Raw genomic sequence first — 27,970 nt, 5'->3', positions numbered from 1 at the left:
ACAGTGTTTTATAGTCTTCAATGTATAAAGTTTTATAATTCTTTTTGTTTATTTTATTCATAAATATTTTATTCTTTTTAAAGCTGGTGTTAAGTGGAATTGTTTTTCTGATTTCAATTCTGGTTTCTTTTTTGCTACTGTGTAGAAATGCAACTGATTTTTGCACATTGATCTCGTAGCCTGCAACCTTGCTGACATTGTTTATTTGTTCTAATAGTTTCTTATAGTTCCTGATAGTTTCTAATTCCTAAGTCTTTCTAAATATAAGAAAGATCATTTCTTCTGCAAATAGAGATAGTTTAGTCCTTCCTTTCCAGCCTGGATGCCCCCCCACAATCTGGGTGCTTTTTATACTTTCCTTGTCTGATTTCCTTGCATAGAACATCTAGTACAATGCTAAATAGAAATGGTATATTCCTTTATAGAATGGACACCCTTGTCTTGTTTCTGACCTTAAGTAGGGAAGACTTTATTCTTTAACCATCAATTATGATGTTATCTCTGGGTTTTTCACAGATGCCCTTTATTATATTGGACTTTCCCTTCTATTGTTAGTTACTGAGTATTTTTATCATGAAAGGGTGATGGATTTGGACAAGTGCATTTTCTGTGTCTATTGAGATGATCATGTTTTTCTGGTCCATTCTATTGATAAGGTATATTTCATTAATAAATTTTTGGATTTTAAGTTATTTCTGGGATAAATCCCATTTGGTCATGGTATATAATCCTTTTAATATGTTGCTTGATTTCATTTTCTATTCTTTTGTTAAGGGTTTTTGTGTTTATAGTCATGAGAGATTTCATGTCATTGTCAGGTTTTGCTATCAAGGTAATTCTTACTTAATAGAATGAAATGGAGAGTGTTCCCTCTTCTATTTAGATTTTCTTGGTAGTTTGTATCTTTCTAGGAGCTTGTCCATTTCATTTAGGAGATCTAATTTGCTGGTATATAATTGTTAATTGTATTCCCTTATAATCCCTTATATTTATAATATTCTCACTGCCATTCCTGATTTTGATAATTGTTGTCTTCACTCTTTCTTTGTCTGTCTAGGTAAAGATTTGTCAATTTTGTTCACTTTTTCGAAGAACCAACTTCTAAAAAAAATATTTGCTGTTTTATTTTTCTATTCCCTATTTCATTGTTTTCCACTTCAATCTTTATTATTTCCCTCCTTTCACTTCTTTTAGGGTTAGTTTTTCTTCTTTGTACAGAATCTGATGGTAGAAGGCTAGGTTACTGCTTTGAGATTTTTCTTCCTTTTAAATTTAATCAATTAATTTATTTATTTGAGAGCGAGAGAAAGAGAGTGAGAGGGAACATGAGAGGAAGAGGTCAGAGGGAGAAGCAGATTCCCCGCAGAGCTGGGAGCCCAATGCGGGACTTGATCCTAGGACTCCAGGATCATAACCTGAGTCAAAGGTAGTTGCTTAACCAACTGAGCCACTCGGACTCCCTTTCTTCTTCTTTTTTTAAATGTAGGTATTCAAAGTTATACATTTTCTTCTAAGCACTACTTTAACTGTGTCCAATAAGTTTTGGTTTGTTGTGTCTTCATTTTTGTTACCTGAAAATATTTTCTAATTTTCTTTTGTTTTCTTTCTTTTACCTATTGGTTGTTTAGGAGTATGTTTAATTTTCATGTTTGTGAATTTCCAAAATACCTTTCTGGTATTAATTTCTTTTTTTTTTTTAATGTTTCTTTTTCCTTTCTGGTATTAATTTCTAATTTCACTCCATTGTGATTAAGAACAGACTTCATATAATTTAATCCTTTTTAATTATTAAGGCTTGCTTTATGACCCCAAGATATGATCTTTCCTTGAGAATGTTCCATGAGCACCTGGGTGGCTCAGTGGGTTAAGCCTCTGCCTTCAGCTCAAGTCATGATCTCAGGGTCCTGGGATCGAGTCCTGCATCAGGCTCTCTGCTCGGCAGGGGAGCCTGCTTCCTTTTCCTCTCTCTCTGCCTGACTCTCTGCCTACTTGTGATCTCTGTCTGTCAAATAAATAAATAAAAATAAAATCTTTTAAAAAAAGAGAAAAAAGAAAAGAGAATGTTCCATGTATACTTGAGAATAATGTGTATTCTGCTCTTATTGGGTGGAGCATTTATATAGATGTCTGTTAGGTCTAGTTAGTGTATAGACCAAGTTTTAGTTGTTTAGCCTTACTGAAAGCTGGGGGGTACCAGGCTGCCTCAGTTGGCAGACCATGCGACTGTTAATCTTTGGGGTGTAAGTTCAAACCCCACTTTGGGTATAGAGATTACTTAAAAATAAAATCATAAGAAAGAGTTGGATATTGAAGTCTCCAACTGTTATTGTTTCTGTCTTCATTTATGTCAGTTTTTGCCTCATGTATTTTGGGACTCTGTTGTTAGGGGCCTATGTATGTAATTGCTGTATTATCCTGATGGATTGAAACTTTATCATTATGAAATGTCCCTTTTAATCTCTAATCACATTTTTTATATTAAAGTCTGTATTGTCTGATGTTAGTAGTGGTTGCTATTTGCGTTAATATGTCTTTCTTCTTGTCCTTTACTTTCAACCTAGTTGTATCTTGGAACCTGAAGGATATCTCCTATGAACAATGTATTGTTGGAGCTTGCTTTTTTATTCAGTCAAACAACCTCTGCTTTTTTTTTTTTTTTTAAGATTTTAGTTATTTCTTTGAGACCAAGAGAGAATAAGAGAGAGCATAAGATAGCAGGGTGAGAGGCAGAGGAAGACACAGACTTCCCACTGAGCAGGGAGCCTTATGCAGAGCTGGATCCCAGGACCCTGGGGTCCTGACCTGAGCCAAAGGCAGATGCTTACCTGTTGACTGAGCCACAAGCACCTTGGGCTCTATGGTGGAAAAGTATAGTTGGTTCTCAAAAGCAGATGCACAGTATCTTTCTTATAAGAACGCCTATTGATAGTTTATGAATGAGTAAGGCACTGTGACATTACAAACTTACTATTTTACATTAATAAACAACAACTTTCTCTTTATATCTTGTAGGGCAGAGTTGTGTAGACTGTTTATCATGTCTGTTAAAAATCACAAAATTGTATATTCGACCTAATTCAGGTGCACATTAAAAACTTTATTAATCTTGTATTAACTTAGGGAGTACTGAATTAATAACTTCAAGAGTTTGAAGTTGTTTGAAATACTGCCTAAGAATTCATAAGAGCAGCCAAAGAAGTTCATCTTGTATGAACTTTACTCTTAGACTCCATCAGTCAGCTCAGCAGACCTTTTATCTTCCATTCCTTTATCGAACAGTCATTTGACAATAGCATATCACAGTGTTGATTTCCAGCAGGCCAGACAAGGACCAGAATAGAGCTGGCCCGCCATTTCCCGCTGAACACACTGACAAAGTATTCAGCAGCACGGCTCTAATCATCTAATAGGGTGTAAATAAGCTAATACCCAATATGTACGTGAGTAAATGATATGTGTGCTTATACATATAAAAGTACAGAATAAAGTTTTTAGATTTCCTTAGAATTCTTTTTATCTTTTATTTCATCTTCAAATAGATCACATTTGAAATAAAGGTCATTTATAAATTTATAAATAAAGGTCAATCTTCAACATTATAAAAGCTGATCTGGCAAGTGCCCAAGGTCTTTAGTTCCTTGCTGTGTACTTTTTTAACCATTAAAACTCCGTTGGCCTCTCTTTCCAAGGTGGATGGGACAATTCTCTTCTTCTGACAAGGAGTCAGAGCTTCTTACTCTCTAGCCTCCTTCTCATTTTTATTTATTTATTTTCATAATTTTCAGTCCATTCTAGCTTTTCTTAAAGTTTATGAAAAGGAAATATTATTGTATCTACCAAGTTGTAATTCTGCTTGTTCCACCACTGACTTATTAGGTGGGGGGTGGAAATGCTATATTTAGATTCGGTAGAAATTTTATATGGAGTTTGGGGCTGAAAAGAGGGAGTGAAGGTCTGGAATTTGAGAGCAAAAGGTGCTAGGTCCCACTTTCTGCATTATACACAGGTCAAGATTAATGGAACCAGGTAAGTTACTCTCCAGGTGACTGAGAACGGTGGGAAATTTAGAGATTGAAATAGATCTCTGAGCAGTCAATTAAGCCTTTGAATGATTGAGAAGATAAATAGTAGGACCAAATCCATTCTAACAACTGATTCCGTTATGTAAAACAAACCTACAGGATTTGAAATGCAACCAAGTCTGTTTTATATTAAGGCAAATATAAACCAACTTAATCTTAGACCTGCCTCCAGCCCCAGATTATGTTTGGTAAGAGCACAAAGAGCTGTACAGCATGAATGCACAAGGAATCAGTAGAGTGAGAAGGCTCCCTGCCAGGGCAGTTTGGCACAAGAACTCTAAGAGGAAGGGGAAATTTCTCCCTCGTTGAATCAACTTTGGCTCTCTGGAATAGAGAACATGGAGAGAGAGGGACCAAGGAAAGCCAACCCTATTCTACTTGTTGATACCCTAACAAGCTGTTGATTTTAAAAAGGGGATAAAGGGGCAAAGTGTGGGTAGCATTCTGTTCCTCTGAGTCAATCCTAATGAAGTGGGAGGTTCTTGAAGAAATTAATTTCCATTTAAATTCATGTGTGACCCTCTTCTAGAAACCTCCACTTCTTTTGGGATTTTTGTTGAGAATTTCAAATGATCCAACAATAATAAGGTCTTTTTTTGACATGTTCTATTTCTCCGTCTAAGTTTTGTATTGAGTGCCTGATTTCAGCTATAGAAATTTTCTTAAAATTGGAATGACTGATTACTTTCCTCTCTGTTTACTAATTTAATATGGAGAAATAAAGCATGATTCTCATACTTCCAAAAGCAATCAGGCTTTTAATCCAGTGTACTGTACTCACAGGTTTCCTGTAGGAGTTGATGCCAAATTTCCTGGCAACAAAACGGTGGTTGATTCCAGGGCTTTTCTGACTTAAAGACACAGTGGTACTACTTAACAGAAAATAGAAACCTGCCTGTCCACTGCAGTTTCTGAGCTTAGCAAAAAGAGACAGAAGCAGTGAAATGGGTGTATTTTACCAGGGCATTACAGAACAAAGAAAAATAGTGTGCACTCCGCTTGGACTCCATCCCCTCCACCCCCCGAACAAAAACCATTTGGAAAGAGCGACTTCGCTTTTTCTTCAGAAATGACTTTAATTCTCTTACTTTTGATTATCGGTGGGCGGATTTTCTGTTTCACATTTTATCCGCCCCGAACACTGCCACACAGTAGCATCGCACTGGTGGAGTAATGACCCAGAATTGAAGGAAGTCACTTAAATTCTTTATCCCTACTCCATTGTAGGAGCTTATGTTTCTGTTCTCCTAGAGGCAAGGGGCTACAGTTCATAGCCTCTGAGCTTAATTCCTGTATTTTCTCCTGATCATACTGATGCTCCCCAAGGCACTCTTTCTTAAGATACACCACGTTGTGGTTAACATTGAATTACACAACGCTGAACAGAACATTTTTTTCCTCGCTATGTGACGTGATATTCTTGTAGCCCTGAAAGAAAGCTCTGAATTTAGCTTCCCTTCTACACTGAAAAAAAAAACCCATTTAATTTAGCGCCGTCTTTAGGCTGCAGCTTTTCCCTGCAACTGCTCTGGACTTCTAGTTAGGCGGGAATAATTTTAAATTATGTTTATAACTTGGGTCTAATTTTAATCGCTGTTTGTATTTTGTGTGATTGATATCCTTGAGTGTTTTCTGTACCTTTCTTTTCTGAATATGCCTGTTGCCAGCTGTGGGTCTTGTGTCCCAAACACTTGATTTTTCTTTAAAAATCTGATTTTCTTTAAAAATCTGACCCTGGTCCTCCTTTGGAGCTTCACAGGCATGGTTGTATTTTTGAGTGTAGATTTTTAGTATAAGGTAATGTTGCTGCCTTTTTAGATTGTTAACCTGGAAAACTGACTAGTAGGGCCCTAGAGTCGTAGACTCATTCCCATTACTCCTGTTTTTCCTCCATTTTTAAGTTCTTTTCCTATTTTGAGGTTAAAGTCATTCTCTCCAGCTGAAAATTTTGCAATAATGTTATGTTCTTGAAATTTCCTACTTAAAAAAGTCCAGAGATCTTAGTGTTTTTAAGATTTTTTTTTTAATTTATGTATATCATAATGACATCTTACTAAGAAAATGCTTTTGGATTAACTGTTGTGTTAATTATATTTGTATTTTTGTGCCCCACGCATTTCTAAAAATAATTTGAGACAATCAACCTTAAAATCATTCATAATTTGTCCACTAAAATTACTAAAATGGAAGAAATGGAAAAAGGAAGTGTAGGCAAGGATGTGGAACAAGTAGAACTTTTTGTACATGCCGGTAAGAGAGTAAACTGCTCCCACCACTTTGGAAAATTGTTTGGCAGTATTTACTAAGCTGAACGTTGGTATACCCTATGAGCAGTAATTTGGCTCCTAGTTATACACCCAATAGACATGTATACAAAAGTTTACTAAAAGGCATGTGCTAGGATGTTCACATAGCCCTATGCATAGTAACCCTGAATTGTAAACTACGCAAAGGCTCGTTATTTTTTTTTTAATTTTGTTTATTTATTTGACAGAGATCACAAGTAGGCAGAGAGGCAGGCAGAGAGGCAGACAGAGAGGCGCGGCAGGGGGTGGTGGGAAGCAGACTCCCCGCTGAGCAGAAAGCCCAATGTGGGGCTCTATCCCAGGACCCTGGGATCATGACCTGAGTTGAAGGCAGAGGCCTTAACCCACTGAGCCGCTACCCAGGCGCCCAAAGGCTCATTATTAAGGACTGAATTATATTCCCCCAAAATTCATAGGTGAAGTCCAAATCCCCAGTGAGACTGTCTTTGAGGATCGAGCCTTTGGGTAGATAATAGTGAGTAAACAAAGCCAGACACATGTTAATAAGGGAAATGAGTTTATATTAAGCAGTATGTACCCTAATGCCCAACTTGAAAATGATTTTGGATACACTCTTAATGATTTGATCAATGTCAGTGCCAAATGACATTTTCCTGTATATGGAATAGCTGTTAACCAGCAGAGATCAGGACTATCAGATATGATATTTACACTGTGTGTTTTAAAAACCTTTAATTTGAAAAATAACTTTTCTATATTAAATATTGGAGGTACTTAAATTTTAAAATAATCTTATCTTGCATTTATTTTGTGTTAATGTTTCCTTTAAATATTTACTACTATCAAAAGTCTGTATCTCGAGATCATTTTTATGTTATTGAAATAGATCACAATATACATAATATAGAAATATATGTCATAGTATATTGATTTGTAATAGTGATAAGCCATGAATTTATTTTTATGCCTTTTTTTTCATAGAAAACTGCTGAAGCTTTTACTATAACCCTGTAACAGAAAAATGATTCACTGTTTATTAGTATTGTGATATACAGAATAACTTGTGATTTCAGGAATTTTCAAGATTAGTATCTTCCGGGACTTTGGAAACAATTGTGGGGATTCCTCTGGATTTCCCACCTGTGTAGTTACCCTCAGCTGGCCTCTGGTTCTTCAAGCCAGGACTGCAGGTTTTCTGTTGGAGTTGGAGTTGCCCTGAGCAGTCCTGACTTGATTGTCTTCAGTCTGGAAGCTGTAAAATGGGTAGTTCACCCCATGCTTTTCCCTTCTCTCAAGTGTCCACTCTCTTCAGTTCTGTTCATTGCCCGGTGCCTTCAGGTCACCTGTTTTTGTATTTTGTCTGGACGTAATAGCTGCCATAGGCCGGAGGACCATGGGGGGGAGGGTAGAGCTTATTAGGTCCTGCTAGACCAAGAACACTTCTCCCTGTTCTGAGAGAGCCCAGCCTACCTAGTATCTTATGAAGAAGGCTGGATGGGAAATAGCTTTTTCTGAGAATTCGCCTGCCCAAAAATGTCTTTATTTTGCTTGTTTGATAATTTGACCTGGCACGGTTAGTTTGACAATACTTCCCTTTAGAAAATTTAGACACTTACCGTTCTCTTTCTGCTTCCATTATTACAGCTGCAAAGTTTCATGAGTATGGATACAAATCAGTTTCTTGACCTTTTTATATTTTACCTGTTATTCCTCTTGCAGGTTTTAGGATATTCTTTCTTTATTCCTGGTTTCTTAAGTTTCCTGCTAATATGCCTTGGAATGGAACCTTTTCACCCATTTTGTGTTGTGGGTGTCCACTGGACTCCACTTTAGACATTCATGCTCTTCAGTTCTAGGAAACTTAGAAAAATTAATTTTAGAATTAAATTAATTAATCTAATTAATTTAATTAATTAATCTTAGAATTTAATTTTTTCATTGCTGCTCCTTTTTTTTTCCCCCTCAATAGTCTTTGGAGCTTCTCCTGGTTAGACATTGGACCTTCTAGATGTATTTTCTCATTCTTCTATTTTCCCTTCTGTTTTCTAGTTTTTGTTCTTTTTTTTTTTTTTTTTTTTTTTTTTTTTTTTTTTTTTTTTTTTTAAAGATTTTATTTATTTATTTGACAGAGAGAAATCACAAGTAGTCGGAGAGGCAGGCAGAGAGAGAGAGACGGAAGCAGGCTCCCTGCTGAGCAGAGAGCCCGATGCGGGACTCGATCCCAGGACCCTGAGATCATGACCTGAGCCGAAGGCAGCGGCTTAACCCACTGAGCCACCCAGGCGCCCGTTTTTGTTCTTTTTGTTCTATTTTCTGAAAGATTACTTCAACTTTTTCTTCTAATTCTTTTCCTGAATTTATTTAACAGTCATATTTAGAGCTCTCTCTTACGCACTAGTTCTTCTTTTAGTTTATAACATCCTTCTTTGTTTATGCATGTAATATCTTCTTCTCTTTAGGTGTATTAGAGTGTATTTGTCCTTCTTTCCTCCAAGATCCTCTTTTTCTATCTCTTTTCATCCTTATTTTATATCTTATGGGATTTCCTTAAATTCCTAGAATTTACTTGGTTGTCCATTCACAAGATTGAAGCATTAAAAAGCTGATTAGAAGTTCCATGTTCATGGATAGGGTTTGTTGATGGGTAGGCTTCACTGGAGGGTGGTAGATGGTGTGACAGGTCAGATTTTCCATTGAAGAGATCCCAGATGTCAGTATCTGCAAGTCTTTCTTTTGGCTATTCAGTGTCCTCCAGAGTGTTTCCTTCAATCTTTCTACTTCCTACAGTAGAACTTTGGCTGGTAGGATTCTGGGTACTGAAGAGGGAGGGACTGTTGGTTTCACTATTTAATATGTAGGATTTCAGTATGGTATCTCTCCCCTTTTTCTTCATTGTTAAAACGGACCCAGATGATGAACTTAACAGTTTCAGCTGGAGTGGGGGAGGTGTTCAGGACTCTTGCTGTCCAGGTAAAGGGAGGGCATCAAAAGAACTGCCTTCATCTTATTTTCCAGTGATCCCCCCATTTCCAGCCCGTCCCCCCTCACGTGTAACTTCAAGTATATCTAGCAGTGCTAAATCTTTGGAGGATTTTTAGTGAGAACTGACTTGCTTCATGTTGGCTTAACACCCCACCTCCCACCTTCTGATTTCTCAATCTACCAAGGTTCTACTCATCCAATTAAAGACAACAATGCCAGATTCTTTTTTTTTTTTCAGACTCCCCTAATCTTTCCAGGTGACTTGTATAGAGAACCCTTCCCTCCCATCACTTGTCTTTGGGGGAAGGGAAATCACCGTCTTCTCTCCTAAGGGGAAGGTACTTACGTCAATATACAGACCATCTAAACATAAAATCAACAAGGAAGGGGCGCCTGGGTGGCTCAGTGGGTTAGGCCGCTGCCTTCTGCTCAGGTCATGATCTCAGGGTCCTGGGATCGAGTCCCGCATCAGGCTCTCTGCTCAGCGGGGAGCCTGCTTCCCTCTCTCTCTCTCTCTCTCTCTGCCTGCCTCTCCATCTACTTGTGATTTCTCTCTGTCAAATAAATAAATAAAATCTTAAAAAAAAAATCAACAAGGAAACAGTGGCTTCAAATGACACCCTGGATCAGATGAATCTAATAGATATATTCGGGACATTCCTTCCTAAAACAGCAGATACGCATTCTTTTCAAGTGCTCATGGAACATTCTCCAGAGTAGATCACATATTAGGTCACAAAACAAGCCTCAAAAATTTCAGAAAGGTTGAAGTCATACCATGCATCTTTTCTGACCACGACACTATGGAACTAGAAGTCAACCTGAAGAAAAAGTCCTAAGGGAAAGAAGGGGAGAGAAAGGCTCTTATCACAGAATCTAGACATAAAAAGATTCCTGATTCCTCTTCTCCTTTTATAAAGACAGTGTGGTGTGGTAAAGAGGAGGGGCTGGTGAAGGAGGAGGGGGTAGCATTTGGAATAGGGCTGGTTCTCTTCATGATTTAGCCATGGGGGCAGGAGTCTGGATCCAGCCATTAGTGGCACACTGGTGGTTCTCTTTAGAGAACCAGTAAGCATTTCTAGCCATCAACTTTGGACCTTAACTGCAGTTCCAGGACAAGAGGAAAGAGGAAAGAGTCATACTCAAAAACTGCATAATGTTTCATTGTGTGAGTATATTTAAATGTACTTCTTAGTCCCCATTGTGGGACATAAGGTTTTTTTTTTTTTTTCTCACTTTTTGATGTTAGAAGTGTCACAGCGAACATCCTTGTAGTTGTTAACCATTGTTATTTCCATAGGTGAAATCCTTATGAGCGGAACAACTGGGTGATGTGGTATGCATGTTTTTAATGTTTTTGTTACATATTATTCGGTTGCCCTGAAATCTTGTACCGATTTTATACTCCTCCCAGTAGTATGTGAAGAGGGTCTATTTTCCCCTTAAGTACCCTTGGTCTAGATTTTCCTCATCTCTGCCAGTTTAGATAAAAGAATAGTATTGCATGATTTTACTTTGCATTTGTTATCACTAGTGAATGAATGGTGTTACATGATGGCTTCTTGGCCATCAAGCTATTTTTATTTTATTTTTTTTTTCATTGAGCTATTTTTAAATACAGTTTTTCTTTTCAGAACCTTTGTCAGCTTTTCTATTTGTGTTATTAAAATTGTATTAATTCTTAATACATTGATAATAAATGCCATACATGTTGCTACTGTTTGATATGCCTATATATTTTATTTATAATACTTTGTTGTACAGCAATTTAAAATTTTTCTATATTCAGATCTTAGATAAGTGAGGGCTTAATTCTCTGAGTCTCAGTTTTCTCTTCTGTAAAAATGGGATAATAGCAAATACTGCATGGGAAGGTGGGGTGATATAGGTGAACTGTTACATACTAGTTGCTTATATAATACAGCTTTTTGTTATTCCCTGTGTGACACAGGGAAATCGTTCAGAATCATCTACATTTTCAAGTAAAATTACGAAATATACTCAAAGATGTTTAAACCAGATACACACCTGGATAATAAGTAAAAATCTGAATCTTTTAAGCTAATATGGACAGGTAAATTTTAATTTCTCCTTTCACTTTCCTAATTCTCATCCTTCGGAAAAGTTCATGAGCTCTGATTGATGCGTCCCCTTAAGTAGGGAAATCTGTCTGAGTAGAGTGTGAAAAGTCTAGTGTTTTTTTGTGAAGTATCGGTTAAGGGATTATGAATAAGTTCATTTCTTGTAAGGATTTCTTTCACAGCATCCTCATCTCTCATGTCAATACAGAGATATAGTTAATAAAATCAAGACACATACTAACCCCTCCCACTTTTAAGACAATATGAAGCTGAGGTTTCTGCCCTTCAACTGGTCAATAGAACTTACTCCAGAGGTCAAGTACAGTTTGGCTTAGGTGGATAACAGACTGTTCAGTTGTAAGTTACATGAACTACTTTTGCATATATTTCTTTTTAGTCCATTTAACACCAGTAAAAAATTTTATTTTGCATCTTGTAACTTCTAGGTAACTTTTTATGATAATTTAATAGATTTTATTTATTTATCTATTTCTTTTTGAGAGAGAGTGTGTGCACTGGTAGAGGGGCAGAAGAAGAGAGAAAGAGAATCTTTTTTTTTTTTAAGATTTTATTTTTTCATTTATTTGCCAGTGGGAGAGTACACAGGCAGGCAGAGTGGCAGGCAGAGACCGAGGGAGAAGCAGGCCTCCCGGCCATGCAGGGAGCCCAATGTGGGACTCGATCCCAGGACACTGGGATCATGACCTAAGCCGAAGGCAGCCGCTTAAGTGACTGAGCCACCTAGGCATCCCAAGAAAGAGAATCTTAAGCAGACTCCATGCTCAGTGTAGAGCTCCACATGGGGCTCAAACTCATGATCCTGAGATCATGACCTGAGCCAAAACCCAGTCAGATGCTAGATCGACTGAGCCACCCAGAGGCCCCATTTAGAATTTTTTACTATAGTAAAATAATTAGGCCATTTCATATATAATCTCACTATAAGTGAAATCATATATAGTAATTACATAGATGATGTAGAAGGTGTGGCCTGACTGAAGTCTTGTGAGCCACATTTTAATTTTATAGTATATTAGAGCACAGTGTAAAGGAGAAATCACCATTGAGGATGTTTGTAAGCTTTTGTTTGTTCACCAAATATGCTTTTAGAAATATAACTGTGTTCTGTCTTGGTTATTTTTCAGAATTCATTTCTCCCCCTCTGTTGGGTAACATGCCTATCCGAAGGAGAAGTTTACTTTCTGAAAGCCAGCAGATAACCTGGGTGGCTGGCTTTGCTCCTTCTGTTTTATATCCCTTAAAAATTTTAGTACCTTTGGAGATAAAAAATTTATGTTTATTTAAAAAAATTAAAAATTATTAAAAAAAATTTTTTTAGTACCTTTGGTTCTCCAATAGTCGTGTGTGTTTACACCACCATTACAAGGTGGAGACAATTTCAAATAAATTCCCAAGAATAATATTGATGAAGCCACGGAAACATACATGTGCTTGGTATGGGCCCTGACATTTACATTGGCTTGTGTGATTTCTTTATACTTTTAAAATTGTTTTTTGTCTAGGGTGCCTGGGTGGCTCAGTGGGTTAAAGCCTCTGCCTTCGGCTCAGGTCATGATCTCAGGGTCCTGGGATAGAGCCCTGAGTTGGGCTCTGCTCAGCAGGGAGCCTGCTCCCCCACCCCGCCTGTCTCTCTGCCTACTTGTGATCTCTGTCTGTCAAATAAATAAATAAATAAAATCTTTTAAAAAAATTGTTTTTTGTCTCTATGATCACTTTCTGTAGTGTCATTTTATTATTGTAATACTACCCTATTCAAATGTCATACAAGGCTTTCCCTAAGTCAAATAGCATTCTCCTGCAAAATTAACCATTGCAGATGATGCTTTTAAGATTCTTTGAGGTGGAATGGTTATCACTTGGAAGGTGACAATTCCAAACCCTTCATAGTGACCGTGTGCTGTCCTGCATTTTGAATGCGTTTGCTGTACAACATTTGAAGAATTAGGTGCTTGTATGTTAAATGCATGCCACCTGGTAATTATCTCAAGGGAGAAATGAGTCTGGTTTTGTTTGAACTTAAAGAAAAAATGATTTGTCATCTTAGTTTTCAAAAAGACTTCATTAAGGTGAATGTCCAGAATTGAGTTTATTAGCTTCCACTCCTAGATATGAGTGATTTGTATATCAAAATTAAGCATATTGGCAGGTCATCATTTTTAAGTTTGTATGTAGAGTTGAAGTATACTTACATTTACATTTGAAGTTCTTTTTTTAACAGAATTTATTTCTTCTGCCATTTATTTTATTTTATTGACAGTTAATTTACAAACCCCTCTTGAAAAAAAGTGATAGGAAGAAAGGGCATACATAGTGTTATCACATTTGTATTTGTGGGTTCCCTAAACCATATGGTGATTTGTAATTAGAATACAAAGGATTCTTTGATGAGGCTAACTTCGTAGGAGCTGCAGTGGTAGGCATTGCAGAAGGAGAGAGTTTTCCTGAATTTCTGACAAGGACACTTTGGAAAGAAACTGTGTGGTCTATAATTGTCCCTGTACTCCAAGTCCGATAAAGTTATTGATGTGCAGATCAACTCGGTATTTCGAAGCTGGTAATTTAATTCTGGATGTTTGATCCTCTCAGTCAGTGGCTTGACTTGATTTTTTTTTTTTTTTAAGCAGCTTCAATATTTAATTTCACATGTACCCTCTCAGTAGAGATTTCAAAGGATACTTTGCTGGATGCTTGACTGCCTTGTCTATTTGCTCTTGTTTTGCATGCAAGAGAGAGCCAGAAGCCTTTCTTCTCATTGTGTACACATAGTATTAATGGATTTACTCTGCCTGTATCGTCTCATTACTGGAAACAGCCAGAAGCACAGAAGTCTTTCAGTGTATGCAAATAAGGCCGAATCATCTACCTGAGAGTTAATATTCTCTGCTTTTAAGTGTATTCTAAATCTAATGTTTGTATTTAGAGCATAACATCCTGTTCTCTTTTTTTATGGGCAAAAAGCTAAGCAGGCTCAGGCAGCTGTTTGATGTTGGCTTCAAGTGTTATTAATTTCATATTCTATTATTCTTTTCACTGTAGCACAAGTGAAGCTGATGTGGAGGCTGTCATGGATAAGTTGTTTGATGAGCTGGCTCAGAAACAAAATGATTGTACGTAAGTTAATTTCTCTTGAAAGAGAATACATTTAGAACACAATGCCCAATCTCCACTGACCAATTAATAAGTTCCATTGCTGTATATGGGTTGATGCCACGCTCAAGTGGCAGTCATTGTATCAGCATTTTGTCTAATTTATGTGTTGAATCATGTGCTATTATTCATCAAGCTATGCATTTCCTATCTGTAAGAGATGAATTTTATAGTAATTATCCAGACAAGATTGAGTCTTTGTTCATGTTCCCATAGTAACTAGACCAAGGATTCTAAAAGTGCAAGGCAGAGAGCTGCGGCTGAATAAAGCCTGTGGAACTGTTGCCGACTGCACATTTGAAGAGCTGTGTGAGAGAGTAAGTATCCAGACACGTCCAGACTCATTGGCCTTTTCACATGTTAAAATACTTCATATTTTCCTCTCTGCCTGTTTCACATTTTAAAAGACTGTTCACAGACTCGGAACTCATTTTACAGTCTCATGAAGGGAAATACTCGTCCGTATATGTCATGTGCCTTTTATGGGCCTTGGCTCGAAATTTGCACTTAGAAGGATGCTAAAGCAAAACTGGAAATACAGAGAGGACTGTCAACTGTTGCTGGAAGCAGAACAGAAACCAGTTTGAGGGATGTTTTGTGAAAGTCACACAGAAGAGAATTAAGTTTTTTTGAACTGGGGGGAGGTTAGTATGTGGGACAAGGAAAACAAAGTAATACTACCATGATCCAAGAAAGTGCAACGTGAGAGAATTTCTAGCCCTCGTACTCATTGCCCACCTGTGATTGCCATTTCTGATCTATTTGGGCGACAAAGTGAATTTCTGTAACCGTGACATCTGTATTATATAATAGTATACTCAACAGAGGAAAAAAATCTATATAACGTGTACATTCATATAAATGAGAAAGACCTTGTTGCAAATTCAGTATTGATATGAATTCTGTCTTTTTTTTTTTTTTTTAAGATTTTATTTATTTATTTCACAGACCGAGATCACAAGTAGGCAGAGAGGCAGGCAGAGAGAAAGGGGGAAGCAGGCTCCCTGCTGAGCAGAGAGCCTGATGCGAAGCTCGATCCCAGGACCCTGGGATCATGACCTGAGCTGAAGGCAGAGGCTTTAACCCACTGGGAGCCACCGAGGCGCCCTGAATTCTGTCTTTTAAAAGCTCTGGGATTCTCTTTACTCAGTGGATATTCAACATATTTATTGACTGTAAATCTTGAGACAAACAAACCCAAATTAAACATAACTTTTAGTGTAATTTCTTAATCGTCCTGTAAGTGGTCTCTGACTTATCTCAGGTTTTAAGATAACTAAAAAAGAATTGTTTTCAGTGAGAGGGAAGAGAAAGTCTTTATTTATAACTGCCAGCCATTTTGTGAGTACTTTTCTCAAAAGCTAATGACTTACTTACTTAGAACTAGTTTAGATTTATAATCTTTAAACCAGAGAGATGAATCCAGTCTGCAGTTGTTATTAGAGAAATAAAACACTTCAGATCGATAAGGTTTAAGATCAACTAAGATCCTCTGACAGGGCAAAAATGTCATCCCTGGAAAAAAAAAAAAATGTCATCCCTGGTAGTAGGGAAAGCCATCCTGGGTAATATGGACCCTTCTCCGCATTTCCGTGGGGTCAGTTTCGTCAAGGTCCCAGTACCCTATCATCTCTATTCAAAATTCTGCTAAGGCTTCCACTTAGCTTTTACTTACTTTGCTTGAGAAATAAACTTGAGAAAAATCTTATGTATTGAAAAGATGAAGCTTCTCTTTCTTCCATGGAAGGGGACCTCGTGAGGAAAGGGGAGGGATAGACCTGTTGTATCTTGGGCAAAGATGGTCTCTTGGAGCAGACACTGAGTATTTTTATTTTTTATGTGTTTATTATTTCAGGAGACACTTAACTGTTAGGAAAAGACCACTACTCAGGGGCCCAGATCTTCATAGTCTACTCTGGGGAGGTGATGGGGAAGAAGATTGTTACAGAGAATTCTTTTTCCTTTATTTACAAAGTTTCAGAACAGTTAAATAAATTCAGGCAAAAGGTTGCTTGTGTATATTTTACCTTTTTAAATCAAATTATGGTATAGGCCAATTAAAAGATTTTTATTCTACCCTTTTTATATAATTCTCGGGGCCCATGTGAAGCAGGCTGGGTCCAGATATGTGTGTTGAAATTTTACATTTAAAGGCATATGTCCTGAATTCCTTCTCACGCCATTCTAACTGCATCCTGCAAATTGGCATTGCAAGGCAGCTAAAAGACTAGAGTTTGTAGGGAGGATTCAGGGCTGGTTGAACAGGTGGATAAGATAACTCTCAAGATGTCTTTCAACACCAAGGTTATGAACGTTTAACTTAAGGGTTAATGAGGACTGTGAGGATGAAAAGAGAGGACAGTAAGATTTAGGAATAATTTTTGACATTGGATTCACATCCTCCCTGTAAGGATCTGACCCACTGTCTACTAAACTCTTCTTCATTTCGCTTCTGCCATACCTGTCCCCTATGCTTTAGCCAGGCCCACTGCCTTATTTGGACATGGTGTTGCCCAAGCTCAGCGTATTTGGGAAACTGGCACACACAGATCGGCAATGCTGCAGGCATGGTTTTGCTGCTGGGAAGGTGAAGGGCCAGGGAGATTCCTGGGCTGCCTCAGTTCTGGTGATTAATGCCCTTATTCCCTGATGCTAATCACCACTGTTGGCATCCAGACACCATCAGCCTTGACTCTTGGCCAAATAGTAGAGATAAAAGCTATTCATCCTTTAGTATTGACTGAGAGTGTACCAAGCACGGGACACAAACCAGAAGTAGTTCCCAACTGGTGGTTTCATTTGGAATACATGAAAAGAAATAAAGCATAAAATAGAGATGGAGAAGCAAAATGTTTTTTTAACAATTCCCCAAGAGATACTGTTAGATACAGTTATGTCTAGCACATATGAACTATTTTGATATAATCAATATTAATGGAAAAAAATTAAGGCCAAACCAAAACATGTATCTGATGGATCTCTATTCCTTGAATACTAATAACCGAAGAAGAAAAAAACTAATAAACAAGAAGTTGACAGTGAACATGTGTATATCCATGCATATGCATCAACTGATACATTTCTCTGCTTAGACTTTTTACAAACACACCTGGCTACCTGTCATTATTTTTAAGACACAAATAACAAACTACTCTTGCAAATAGTTACTTGTGAGCACAGTTATCAGTTGAGGAAACAATTTTCTGCAGGTGTAAAAATTACAATTTTCAATAAGGAAAATTTAGGTATAGTCAGTTTACTCATTAAGCCTTTAGAATTCGGTTTTGGCTCACTTTCTTTGAACAGTGTTCTTTCATTTTTGGTCTACAAAAGCTTAACCCTAAAGCAAGTGGTTCTCAAACTGTTTGGTTTCAGAACCCCTTCACACTCTTAAAAATTATTGAGGAACCCAAATAGCTTTTGTTTAGGTAGGTTATCCCTCTTAATATTTACTCTATGTATTAGAAATTAAAACTGAGAAAATTTTTTAAGTATTTATAATCGATTTAAAATAACAATGACAAAACCCATTCTATTCATCCTATCAAATTAGCATAAATATCACTTTTGAGAAAAATATTTTCCAAAGTGAAAATAATTCATCAAGAAGAGTGACATTAGGGGCACCTGGGTGGCTCAGTGGGTTAAACCTCTGCCTTTGCTCAGGTCATGATCCCAGGGTCCTGGGATCGAGCCCCGGCATAGGGCTCTCCAGGGAGTCTGCTTCCCTTCTTCTCTCTCTGCCTCCCTCTCTGCCTACTTGTGATCTCTGTCAAATAAATAAATAAAATTTAAAAAAAAAAGAAGAGTGACATTATATTTTTTGTAAATCTCTTTAACATCTGGCTTAATAGAAGATGGGGACACCCTCCTTTCTGCTTCAGCATTCAGTCTATTATGATATGTTGTGTTGATTGAAGTATAGAAGAAATATTTTAATAGCCTTATCAGATAATTGTGGGTGCTCTTTTTTGATGCTACATGAAAATTCAATAAGAACTTCCTTCCAAAGAGCACAGTATGGGAAGGGAGGGGGGGAGTAACTTTCTGTTAGAGAAACCTGATAAACACCATACCAAACAAGTGTGACCAACATTCATAGCAACATCAGTGACTCATGTTGGTAGCTATGCCCTTTATATGATGTGAGGAAAATAGCATTTGGCCTCTGTGGTCTGTCTCCCACTACCCATAATTCCAGTCTAATCATGAGAAAGGCATTAGGCAAATTCTAGCTGAGGGACATTCTTTTGTAGAATAACGGGCCAGTACTCTCCAAAATTGTCAGGATCTTCAAAAATAAGGAAAGTTATGAGAAACTGTCACAGCAGAGGGGAGCCTAAGAGCCATAATGACTAAAAGGTAATATGGTATCTTTAATGGGATCCTGGAACAGAAAAAGGACCTTAGATTAAAAGTAAGGAGCTATGGTGAGTGCTGGGAAGTGTGTAAACCTGGCGATTCACAGACCTGTACCCTTGGGGCTAATAATAAATTATATGTTTATTAAAAAATATTTTTAAAAAAAGTAAGGAAATCTGAACCAAATAGGGACTTCAGCTAATAGTATATATCAATATTGGTTTATTAATTTTAACAAATATGCCATGCTGACATAAGGTGTTAATAATAGGGGAAATTGGATTTGGAAGTATATGAAAACTCTGTACTATCTTTTCAATTTTTCTGTAAACCTGAAACTATCCTTTAAAAGTCTTATTTAAATTAAAAAAAAATTGACAAGAAGTAGATTTTAAACTCTTAGTTACAGTGTAGAATCTGAGACAGTATCAGTGTATTTTTGACATACTATTATTAAAATCCATTAATCCTTTTTTAAAAAAGATTTTATTTATTGGTGCACCTGGGTGGCTCAGTGGGTTAAACCATCTGCCTTCGGCTTGGGTCATGATCTCAGGATCAGGTTATGATCCTCAGGACTGGGCTCTCTGCTCAGCAGGGAGCCTGCTTTCCCCTCTCTCTCTCTCTGCCTCCCTCTCTGACTGTTTGTGATCTCTGTCAAATAAATAAATGAAATCTTTGAAAAAAAAAAGATTTTATTTATTTATTTGAGTAAGAGAGCATGAGCAAGAGAGTGCAACCAGGGAGAGAAGCAGAGGGAGAGGGAGAAACAGACTCCCTGCTGAGCAGGGATCCTGATGTGGGGCTCTGTCCCAGGACCCTGGGATCATAACCTGAGCCAAAGGCAGATACTTAACTGACTGAGCCACCCAGGTACCCTTCCATTAACTTTAACATCTGGCTTAATAGAGGATAGGGATATCCTCCTATCTAACTTTACTTCTATTTTAAAGATTTTTTATTTATTTGAGAGAGTATGTGTGTGAGCAGGGGAAGGAGCAAAGGGGGGTGGGGTAGTGGACTCCCCACTGAGCAGGGAGCCTGACTCATTACTCGATCCCAGTAGCCCAAGATCATGACTGGAGCCAAAAGCAGACATTTAACTGACTGGGCCACCCAGGCACCCCTCCTTCTTGAGCTTTAAATGGATCTTAATGCAGTGGTTATTAGAAAATATTGGTTGACTGAATTATATAGATCTTCTACATGTTGCCACATTTAATCCTATAATATCAAAGCATTAGATTCCTTAATATCACCATCAGTCTCATCAGAAAAAAATGGAAGGCTGTCGAGTTCATGATGGCAGCAGCCAAGTTTTCCAAAATTCTAATTTTCCCTTACTTGCTCAAATCTTATGACTGGCAATGAATTACTTTTAGTTGTTTTCCTTGAAGTGGAAGTCTTACTTGATTCATTTTCAAGAAACTATCTGGAGAACATTGTAGGAAAATGTCTGCCCAGTCTGAAAAACCGTAGTTTACCTGTAACTTAGTCTTTCAAATAAAAAGGATGCTCCATGATAAAAGTGGCTAGTTCAGCTAGCAACTCAAAACAACCACACAAATGCTTTTTTTCAAGACAACCATTATATTTGGTGTATAGCAGAAGTACTTTATATGTACTTCCTTCACCACAAAGAATAATAAAAAGATGTGTTCTCAAGGGTTGAGATTTAACAAAATCCTTCTTACTGGTTCTCTAAGGATGTTTTTAAGTAGAACTGGATTTATTATTATTTTTTTAACTGGACAATGGAGAGTACAAATGGTTTGGGGCCACTGCTCTGATTCATGCTTAAGTGTCAGCAGTTTTACCCACCATTGCTTTTGCACCATTACTGCAAACTATTTACCTTTTCACCACAGTGGAAAAGGTAAATAGTATCCTAGTATTATTATAGCATGTTTTGACCTCAGGGACCCCTGAAAGGGTCTCAGGGACCCCCAGAGATCTAAAAACTGTATTTTAAGAGCCACTGACTTAAATAACAGTATCTCTGAGTTCTTCATTGCCCTCTACTTGAGCCAAGCAACCATGTCAAGCAAACCTGAAAGCCTAAGGCTTAAGGTCACTAGCCTGGAGGTATAAGGCCTTCTCAGCTTTCAGGAGGACACAGGGGTCAGTAACACAGTACTGGATGGCATGGTTATGCCAGGCCACATGAGTAGGACAGTTCTGTCCTAAGGGTCTCAGCACAGAGGGAGCTCTCACACTGGAGGATGTCTGCTCCCCAGCTAGCTTCAGGCATGGGAGCTTACAAAATATCTGATTATATTTCATGATTGAACCAGAACTGAAGATTTGATGTAACTTGTCCAGAACATTTTCAGATAGAGTGTAATGATGAAGAGCACACAGTCTGATTTCCGGACTACCAAGGAGTTCAAGCCCCAGTTCGCCACTTGATAACCATATGATCTTGTGAAAGTAACTTAACCTGTCAGTACCTCAATTTCTCCACCTATAAAATGGGCACAATGATAGTGGCTATGTATTATAGATATTAAATGAGTTAATACGTATAAAGCGCCTAGAATAATGCTTGATACATCGCAGTGTATGCTTTATTATTATGCAGGTACTATGGACTCTCCTAATTGGGTCTGCTTTTCTGGGCATGACAGTACTGAATTGTAGACTTGCACAGAAAGAGAATCCCGGAGATACCAAGAAGCTAGATGTTAACCTTGGAGCAGGGAAGGAGAGAGGTATGCAAAGATGGGAATGATCTGGGCTTTTCTAGTTTTACATAATGGCATACATCAATGGCTTACAGTCAAAATCTTTTATCTATGATGGCACTAATAGACAAATTTCTACCTAATATATAAAATTGTAAATATATTATTTTTTCCTGGAAGGGGCCATGGCTCAAAAATAATCTTTACAGACCATCAACACATTCACTCTTTGCCAATTCACTCCTTCTTTCATGGTGGTGTCAGGTGTGGTGGTTGGATGAGCCTCAGTCTTTAGGAGCCTTCCAGAAAACTGTGACATCTAAAGCTGAGACTGTCCTGCTTTGTTCACTGGGGGTTAGAAGTGGTTTTTTTCTTTACTGAATTTTTATAAAGATTTTTAAGGTTTCGTTTATTTATTTGAGAGAGGGGAGAAGGGTAGAGGGAGAAGCAGACTTCCTGCTGAGCAGAGAGCCCAATGTGGGACTCAATCCCAGGACTCTGAGATCACGACTCAAGCCGAAGGCAGATGCTTAACCAATTGACCCACCCAGATACCCTGAATTGTTTTTGTTTACTGAACTATTTAGTCTGACTCAGAAGGTCATTATAATTAAGAATTTTAAGGGGTACCTGGATGGCTCAGTCATTAAGTATCTGCCTTTGGCTTAGGTCATGGTCCCAGGGTCCTGGGATTGAGCCCCACATCAGGCTCCCTGCTTGGCAGGAAGCCTGCTTCTCCCTCTCCACTCTCCGTGTTTGTGTTCCCTCTCTTGCTGTCTTTCTCTCTCTGTGTCAAATAAATAAAATCTTTATTAAAAATTGTTTAGGGTTATATCTAAAACTGAATGATTTCAAGAGTCTTCTTCATGCAAGTATTCAGTATCTGAATTGCCACAGTTATAACGTTGAAGAGAAATGCAAAATTATTGGGGCACTTGGGTGGCTTAGTCAGTTAAGTGTCTGACTCTTGATTTCGGCTCAGGTCATGCTCTCAGGGTCCTAAGATCAAGCCCCACACCAGGCTCTCTGCACTAGGGGTGGAGCCTGCTTAAGATTCTCTCTCCCTCTTCCTCTGCCTTTCTTCCCCCTATGCACACACGCACTCTCTCTCTCTAAAAAAAGGAAAAACGTGCAAAATTATCATAACAAGAAAATAGTCCCAAATGAACTGACCACTTAAAAATGCCCTTCCTCAAACATCTCTCATTGCTTAATACTAGTACTAGTCTTTTGCCAGTCATTCAGTACTTGTCGGAGGTAGTAAACATCCCATCATAACAATATAGTTAAAAGTAAACCTATCCATGCAAAGCCACTGACAAATGAAGACTGGCCAACCTGATGAAGAAAAAAAAAAAAGAAGAAGAAGAATGACACCCTAAAAGCTTTAAAAAGAAAATAATTGAAATATTTATTAATTAAAAGAGGATTTTGATAAACCCGATAAAATCCTTAAATATTTTTGTAAAAATATTTTTCTGTGTAGTTGAACAACCAAATTGTGAAATGTAGGATGTACTATTTTATCATCCTATAATTTAGTCAAGAAAGTTTTGCTGAAAATGAATAGTAGTAGTTCATTATTTATTCTAGGAATTTAGTTCATTGTTACTATTACCCATATTTTTGTTAAATAAGCTAAAACAACATTTTTATGTGTCTTTTGCATTTTTCAAGATAAAGCAAGATTTGGAGGTTGAATTGAAGGATCAATTTTTACTAATTGTATGGTGATTTATATCTTCAAGGGAAATAACTATATATTGGGTTATAAGTTGTTATTAAATTTTTTTTTTTTTTTGGTATTTTGCTGGTTTAAAGGGAGGAAGAAAAAAGACCTTTACAGAAATGCCCATAAAAGGAGGCTGGATTAGAAATTTGGAAACTATAGCTGCTTGGGATGTGACCATTTCTATGATGTAAAGGTAGGGAGTAGGGGGGAGAAGCATCAAAAGGAATGAAGAAAAACTGGCTTGAGAGAACACCTTCCTACTTTCTTCACATGACAAGTTTTCTATTACAGGGCCCATTGTGAGGCCCAGTGGTCTTGCTTACCTTCTGTTCCCAAACTAGGGCAAGAACAGCTCCTTCCATGATGCAGTGTATGGCTGCAGATTTGAAACTCTGCAAGCCTTTGACGACTTAGACCCAGCTCCCTGCTGAGGGAGAAAGCTGGCTTTCATTTTCTGTGAAAATGTGTCTGGTCCCTGTAATGGGGAGAAAGCCCCTAGGGATTCCCAGAGTGTCTCGAGGGACCAATGAACGTGCTGAGAACTGTGCAACTTCCACGTGTTTCTCTGTCTTAGGAGTAGAATTATTTTGTGGATCAGATTCAATAGTAGACACAACTCCTCATGTTCCCTTTACGATCACTTCTGTAAGAAAGTATGGCAAACGAATATTTAATATTTGCTTTGGGATTTGAGAGGAATGTGTCATTTACCTGCTCAATGATTAAGAAGTATGAATTAAAATTTTAAAAATTGAAGTGGTCATTAGCTTTTAAAAATTAGATCTTGTTTTTTACTTTAAACTGATCTGGCTTGGATTTAATAATAAATATATCACAACCCTAAACTATAGAATCTGATTCCCAAAGTACCAAGGAGGTCAAGCCCTGACCGTGCTATGTGATCTTAGGAGAGTAACTCAACATCTCAGGGCCTCAATTTCTCCCCCTACTAAATGAGGATAATAAGAGGAATAGTTCTAGAAACAAAAGATCTATACAGTGAAAACACTGTTAAAGTGTTGAGGAAATACAGATCAACCAATTAATAGGACTGTAAAACACTTTATAGGTACTTTAAATGTATTTGTTTGATTATTTTTGAAGTTTTAACACTGATGGCTTTTCTAATGCTTATCTACCAACTGGCTCTTTTGTTTTTTAACAAAAAGTTTTGTATATCAAGTAATTCTTTGATTTTTAGCTTTCAGGTTTTTTCTATTTCCCACCACAAAATACATGATTTGATATACTCTGTAGTACCTTTCCTTAGATTAGGTCAGTTGACTAAGAATTAGTCATTACTCAGTACATTGGTAATTAGGTATTTAGTAAGATATATCCCATTAGATATATTATGACTTTAAAATGTATTTTATAGAAAAAAAGTTTGAGAATTGTTAGGATACACTATTTTTGTTTCTTAAGATAACTCAGTGAAGATACTAAGTCAGGCAAAGATTTTGAGAAAGAACTAGAAATGAGTTATAGTATCAAAAATTACAGGATTGGGGCACCTGGGTGGCTCAGTTGGTTAAGCATCTGTCTTTTTTTTTTTTTTTTTAAGATTTTATTTATTTATTTATTTATTTATGCATGAGAGAGAGAGGAAGAGGCAGAGGGAGAAGCAGACTCCCTGCTGAGCAGGGAGCCCAATGAGGGACTCCATCCCAGGACCTGGGATCATGACCCAAGCCAAAGGCACACACTTAACCCACTGAGCCACCCAGATGTCCCAGGCATCTGTCTTCAGCTCAGGTCATGGTCCCAGGATCAAGCCCCACGTCAGGCTCCCTGCTCTGTAGGAAGTCTGCTTCTCCTTCTGCTCCCTACCCAGCTTGTGCCCTCTCTCTGTCTGTCTCTCAAATAGATAAATAAAATCTTTGAAGAAAATTTCTTTAAAAAAATCATACAATTTCTGTGTATTTTAGGATCAAATATTACTTGGCTCTTTTATCTTTTATTGTTAATCAAGAAATATATGTTGTGTAAGATTCCCCTTTTCCCCAAGATTGTTACATTGATTCAGTGGCTGGCAACTATTTCTTAAGTGCTTCCATATTGGTATGCCACTATGTTTTGAGGAATATAAAAGAAGTATGAGAAGTTTCTTTCAAAAAGTTTATAATTTAGTAAAGGAAATAACATGAAGAAATACCAGACAATGTTGTAGAGTGGAAAGAGGTCCAAATGAATCAAGAAATAGGAATTCCAATCAGCTGAGTGGCCTTGGACAGATTACTTAAGCTCTCTGGGTCCAAGTACCTCATCTGGGTCCAAGTACCTCCTTTGAGCTATAACAGTCTATTTTGAGGAGTTGTGTTCGTTAGAACTTATAATGAGTACATCAGGAGTGAAAAGTAAGGATAGTAAGGATTGGGAAGACTCTGAAAAGACATGAGATTTAAGGAGGAAATTGATCTTGACCTTGATAGGTGAGTAGAATTTAGATGAGCAGAGTGAAGATATTTCAACCATGATCTGAAGCCGAGCACTGAATGTTTCAGGAGAAACAGAAGATACTTGCCTACTGAGAGCAGAGTACCTGTTAAAAAAGGGAAATAAGAATGAAAGTCACAGACAGATCCTCTATAAAAACCAGGCAGAGAAGTTTAGACTTCTTACCATGATCCACAGAAAGTCATATTAGTTTGAACAGGACCATGGTACATAAAGTAATAGGATGATGAATGGGGCAATATACTCTAGGAAAGTTTGTAATTTCTACTGCCATGTTCCAGTGGGTCAGCAAATAGTATCTCCTCTTGGGAATGCCCTCCTTTCAAGAAGGAAAACTTGGTTAAATAAACCAACATGCTTGATAATTATTTGTTACCTTTTATGCAAGGTAACAGAGAGAGCCCTACCCTTTTTATATTTTATGGTACTTCTTTCTAGTCATTCAACAGATATTTACTAAGTACTTAATGGAAGGCTGGCATCATTCTACATGCTACAGGGGGTACCAAGATGACTCTGACATTGGAACATTTCATGGCATCATTTATTTCCCTAATTCTGTTTTTGTGGCTTCTAAGTTGTTTGTTCCAGGCTTCCTCCTGATCCTTTTTCTCTATCTGTTTGTCCTCCAGATCACTAATTCTATCTTCTGCCTCAGTTACCCTAGATTTTAGATAATTTAGATTAGATTGGAACTCATTGAGAACATTGTGAACTTCATCCCTGGTGGCTTTCACTTCTGCCCTAATCAATACCATTTTGTCATCAAAGGCTTTCTCCAACCTAGCTATTGCCTGGATAATTGTTAGCCTGAATTCCCTTTCCGACATACTGTCTATGTCCATATCCAATAGCTCTGATGCAGAAGGCCCAGTCTCTGAATTTTTCTTCTGTTGGGCATTCCTTCTCCTCGTCATTTTGGTGAGAGATGTTGAATGGATGTGTAGCTGAATGTATCGACCGTGGTGCAGGCAAGGTGCACCCTGGAACCCTTCTGCCCACTGGCGTTTTCTGCCCCCATAAAGATCCAGACGTGTATAATTCTAATCTCAGGCTGATTTCATGGGTGATTAGAGTTCTTTGGTAGGTAATTAGCACACTTTAGGGGACAGGTTGAAATGGCGCCTCCTCCTACTCCTCCGCCATCTTGTCTTCCCCTGATCTTCATTGGGGGTACCAAGATGGATAAGAATTAGTTTCTACACTCATAAGTTCTTCATTTAGAAGAGAAAATACCATTAGCATATAGATCACTAGAATGTAAGGTAGATTATAATTAGTATTACAAAATCAGTATAAGCAGAATGCTTTGGGTAATTAAAGAGGAACTTAGGCCTTAAAGGCTGGAAGGTTGAAGATTTTGCTGGTGGGGGAGAGTGTCAGGTGGCTGTTTGGTTGTTCCTAAGAATAGGGGATCGTGAGGGCAACCTTTGATCTTTTCCTCCTTTGAGGTTTTTTGTTTTTATGAAAAAACACAGGAGTAGGAAATTACATAGTATATTTAGAGAATTGAAGACTCAGGAGGTTTCTAATTCCATTAATGATAGAGTTAGCATCTATTTGACCAACCCACTTTTACTTATTATTATTTTTTAAGTAGCCTCCACACCCAGCAGGGAGCCCAATGTGGGGCTTGAACTCATGACCCTGAGATCAAGACCTGAGCTGAGATCAAGAGTTGGATGCTTAACTGGCTGAGCCACTGAGGTGTATCCAACCCATCTTTAGAACATAACTGTAACTCTGGGCAAAATCTAAGAAATAACTCTGGAAGGCACTGTTGAGCAACCAAAAGCAGGGGAAAAGTGGAGCACAGGCCACACTGGAAGAAAGAATTGATGCTGGTGAATTTCTTTATTTTTTTGCCAGAGGATAGATCATAGTTGTTCTCATATGGAACATCTAAAACTTAGTAGAAACCTGTGATATTCCTAGCCTGAGGAATGAGGAGAAAGTGACTATAGCAGCTGGAAAATAAGAAAATGAAAAGGGGAGAACCATGAAGGAAGAGCCCAAAACTCTTCACAGAGACTATCCAAATCATGGGCTGACCTGTGAACTACACATGTGCAACTAAGACTAAGAATACTGAAGAGTTTTCAGTCTCTGCCTGTTACAGAGGAGACAGAGTTTGGAGTTTGAGATCAGCCAAGTT

The 27,970-nt window shown here is 37.7% G+C and overlaps 1 protein-coding gene across 3 annotated transcripts in view; it reads left to right on the top strand.

The window, feature by feature from the left end:
- The window catches only part of AFG1L (AFG1 like ATPase), a 225,254-nt gene that overhangs the window by 174,876 nt on the left and 22,408 nt on the right, over window positions 1-27,970 (top strand). For 2 of the 3 annotated variants that reach the window (XM_004753460.3, XM_004753459.3), the window contains 2 exons: window positions 14,470-14,540; window positions 14,797-14,897. In XM_004753460.3, the coding sequence (XP_004753517.2) occupies window positions 14,470-14,540; window positions 14,797-14,897 (172 nt within the window). Of the gene's footprint in view, window positions 1-14,469; window positions 14,541-14,796; window positions 14,898-21,523; window positions 21,654-27,970 lie in introns of all 3 variants that reach the window. The other variant, XR_006606828.1, reaches the window with a different exon arrangement.

This window comes from Mustela putorius, unplaced genomic scaffold, assembly GCF_011764305.1.
Source record: "Mustela putorius furo isolate JIRA1106 unplaced genomic scaffold, ASM1176430v1.1 tig00000450_pilon_pilon_pilon, whole genome shotgun sequence".
Lineage (NCBI taxonomy): Eukaryota > Metazoa > Chordata > Mammalia > Carnivora > Mustelidae > Mustela > Mustela putorius.
This window is presented reverse-complemented; position numbering and strand designations above follow the sequence as displayed.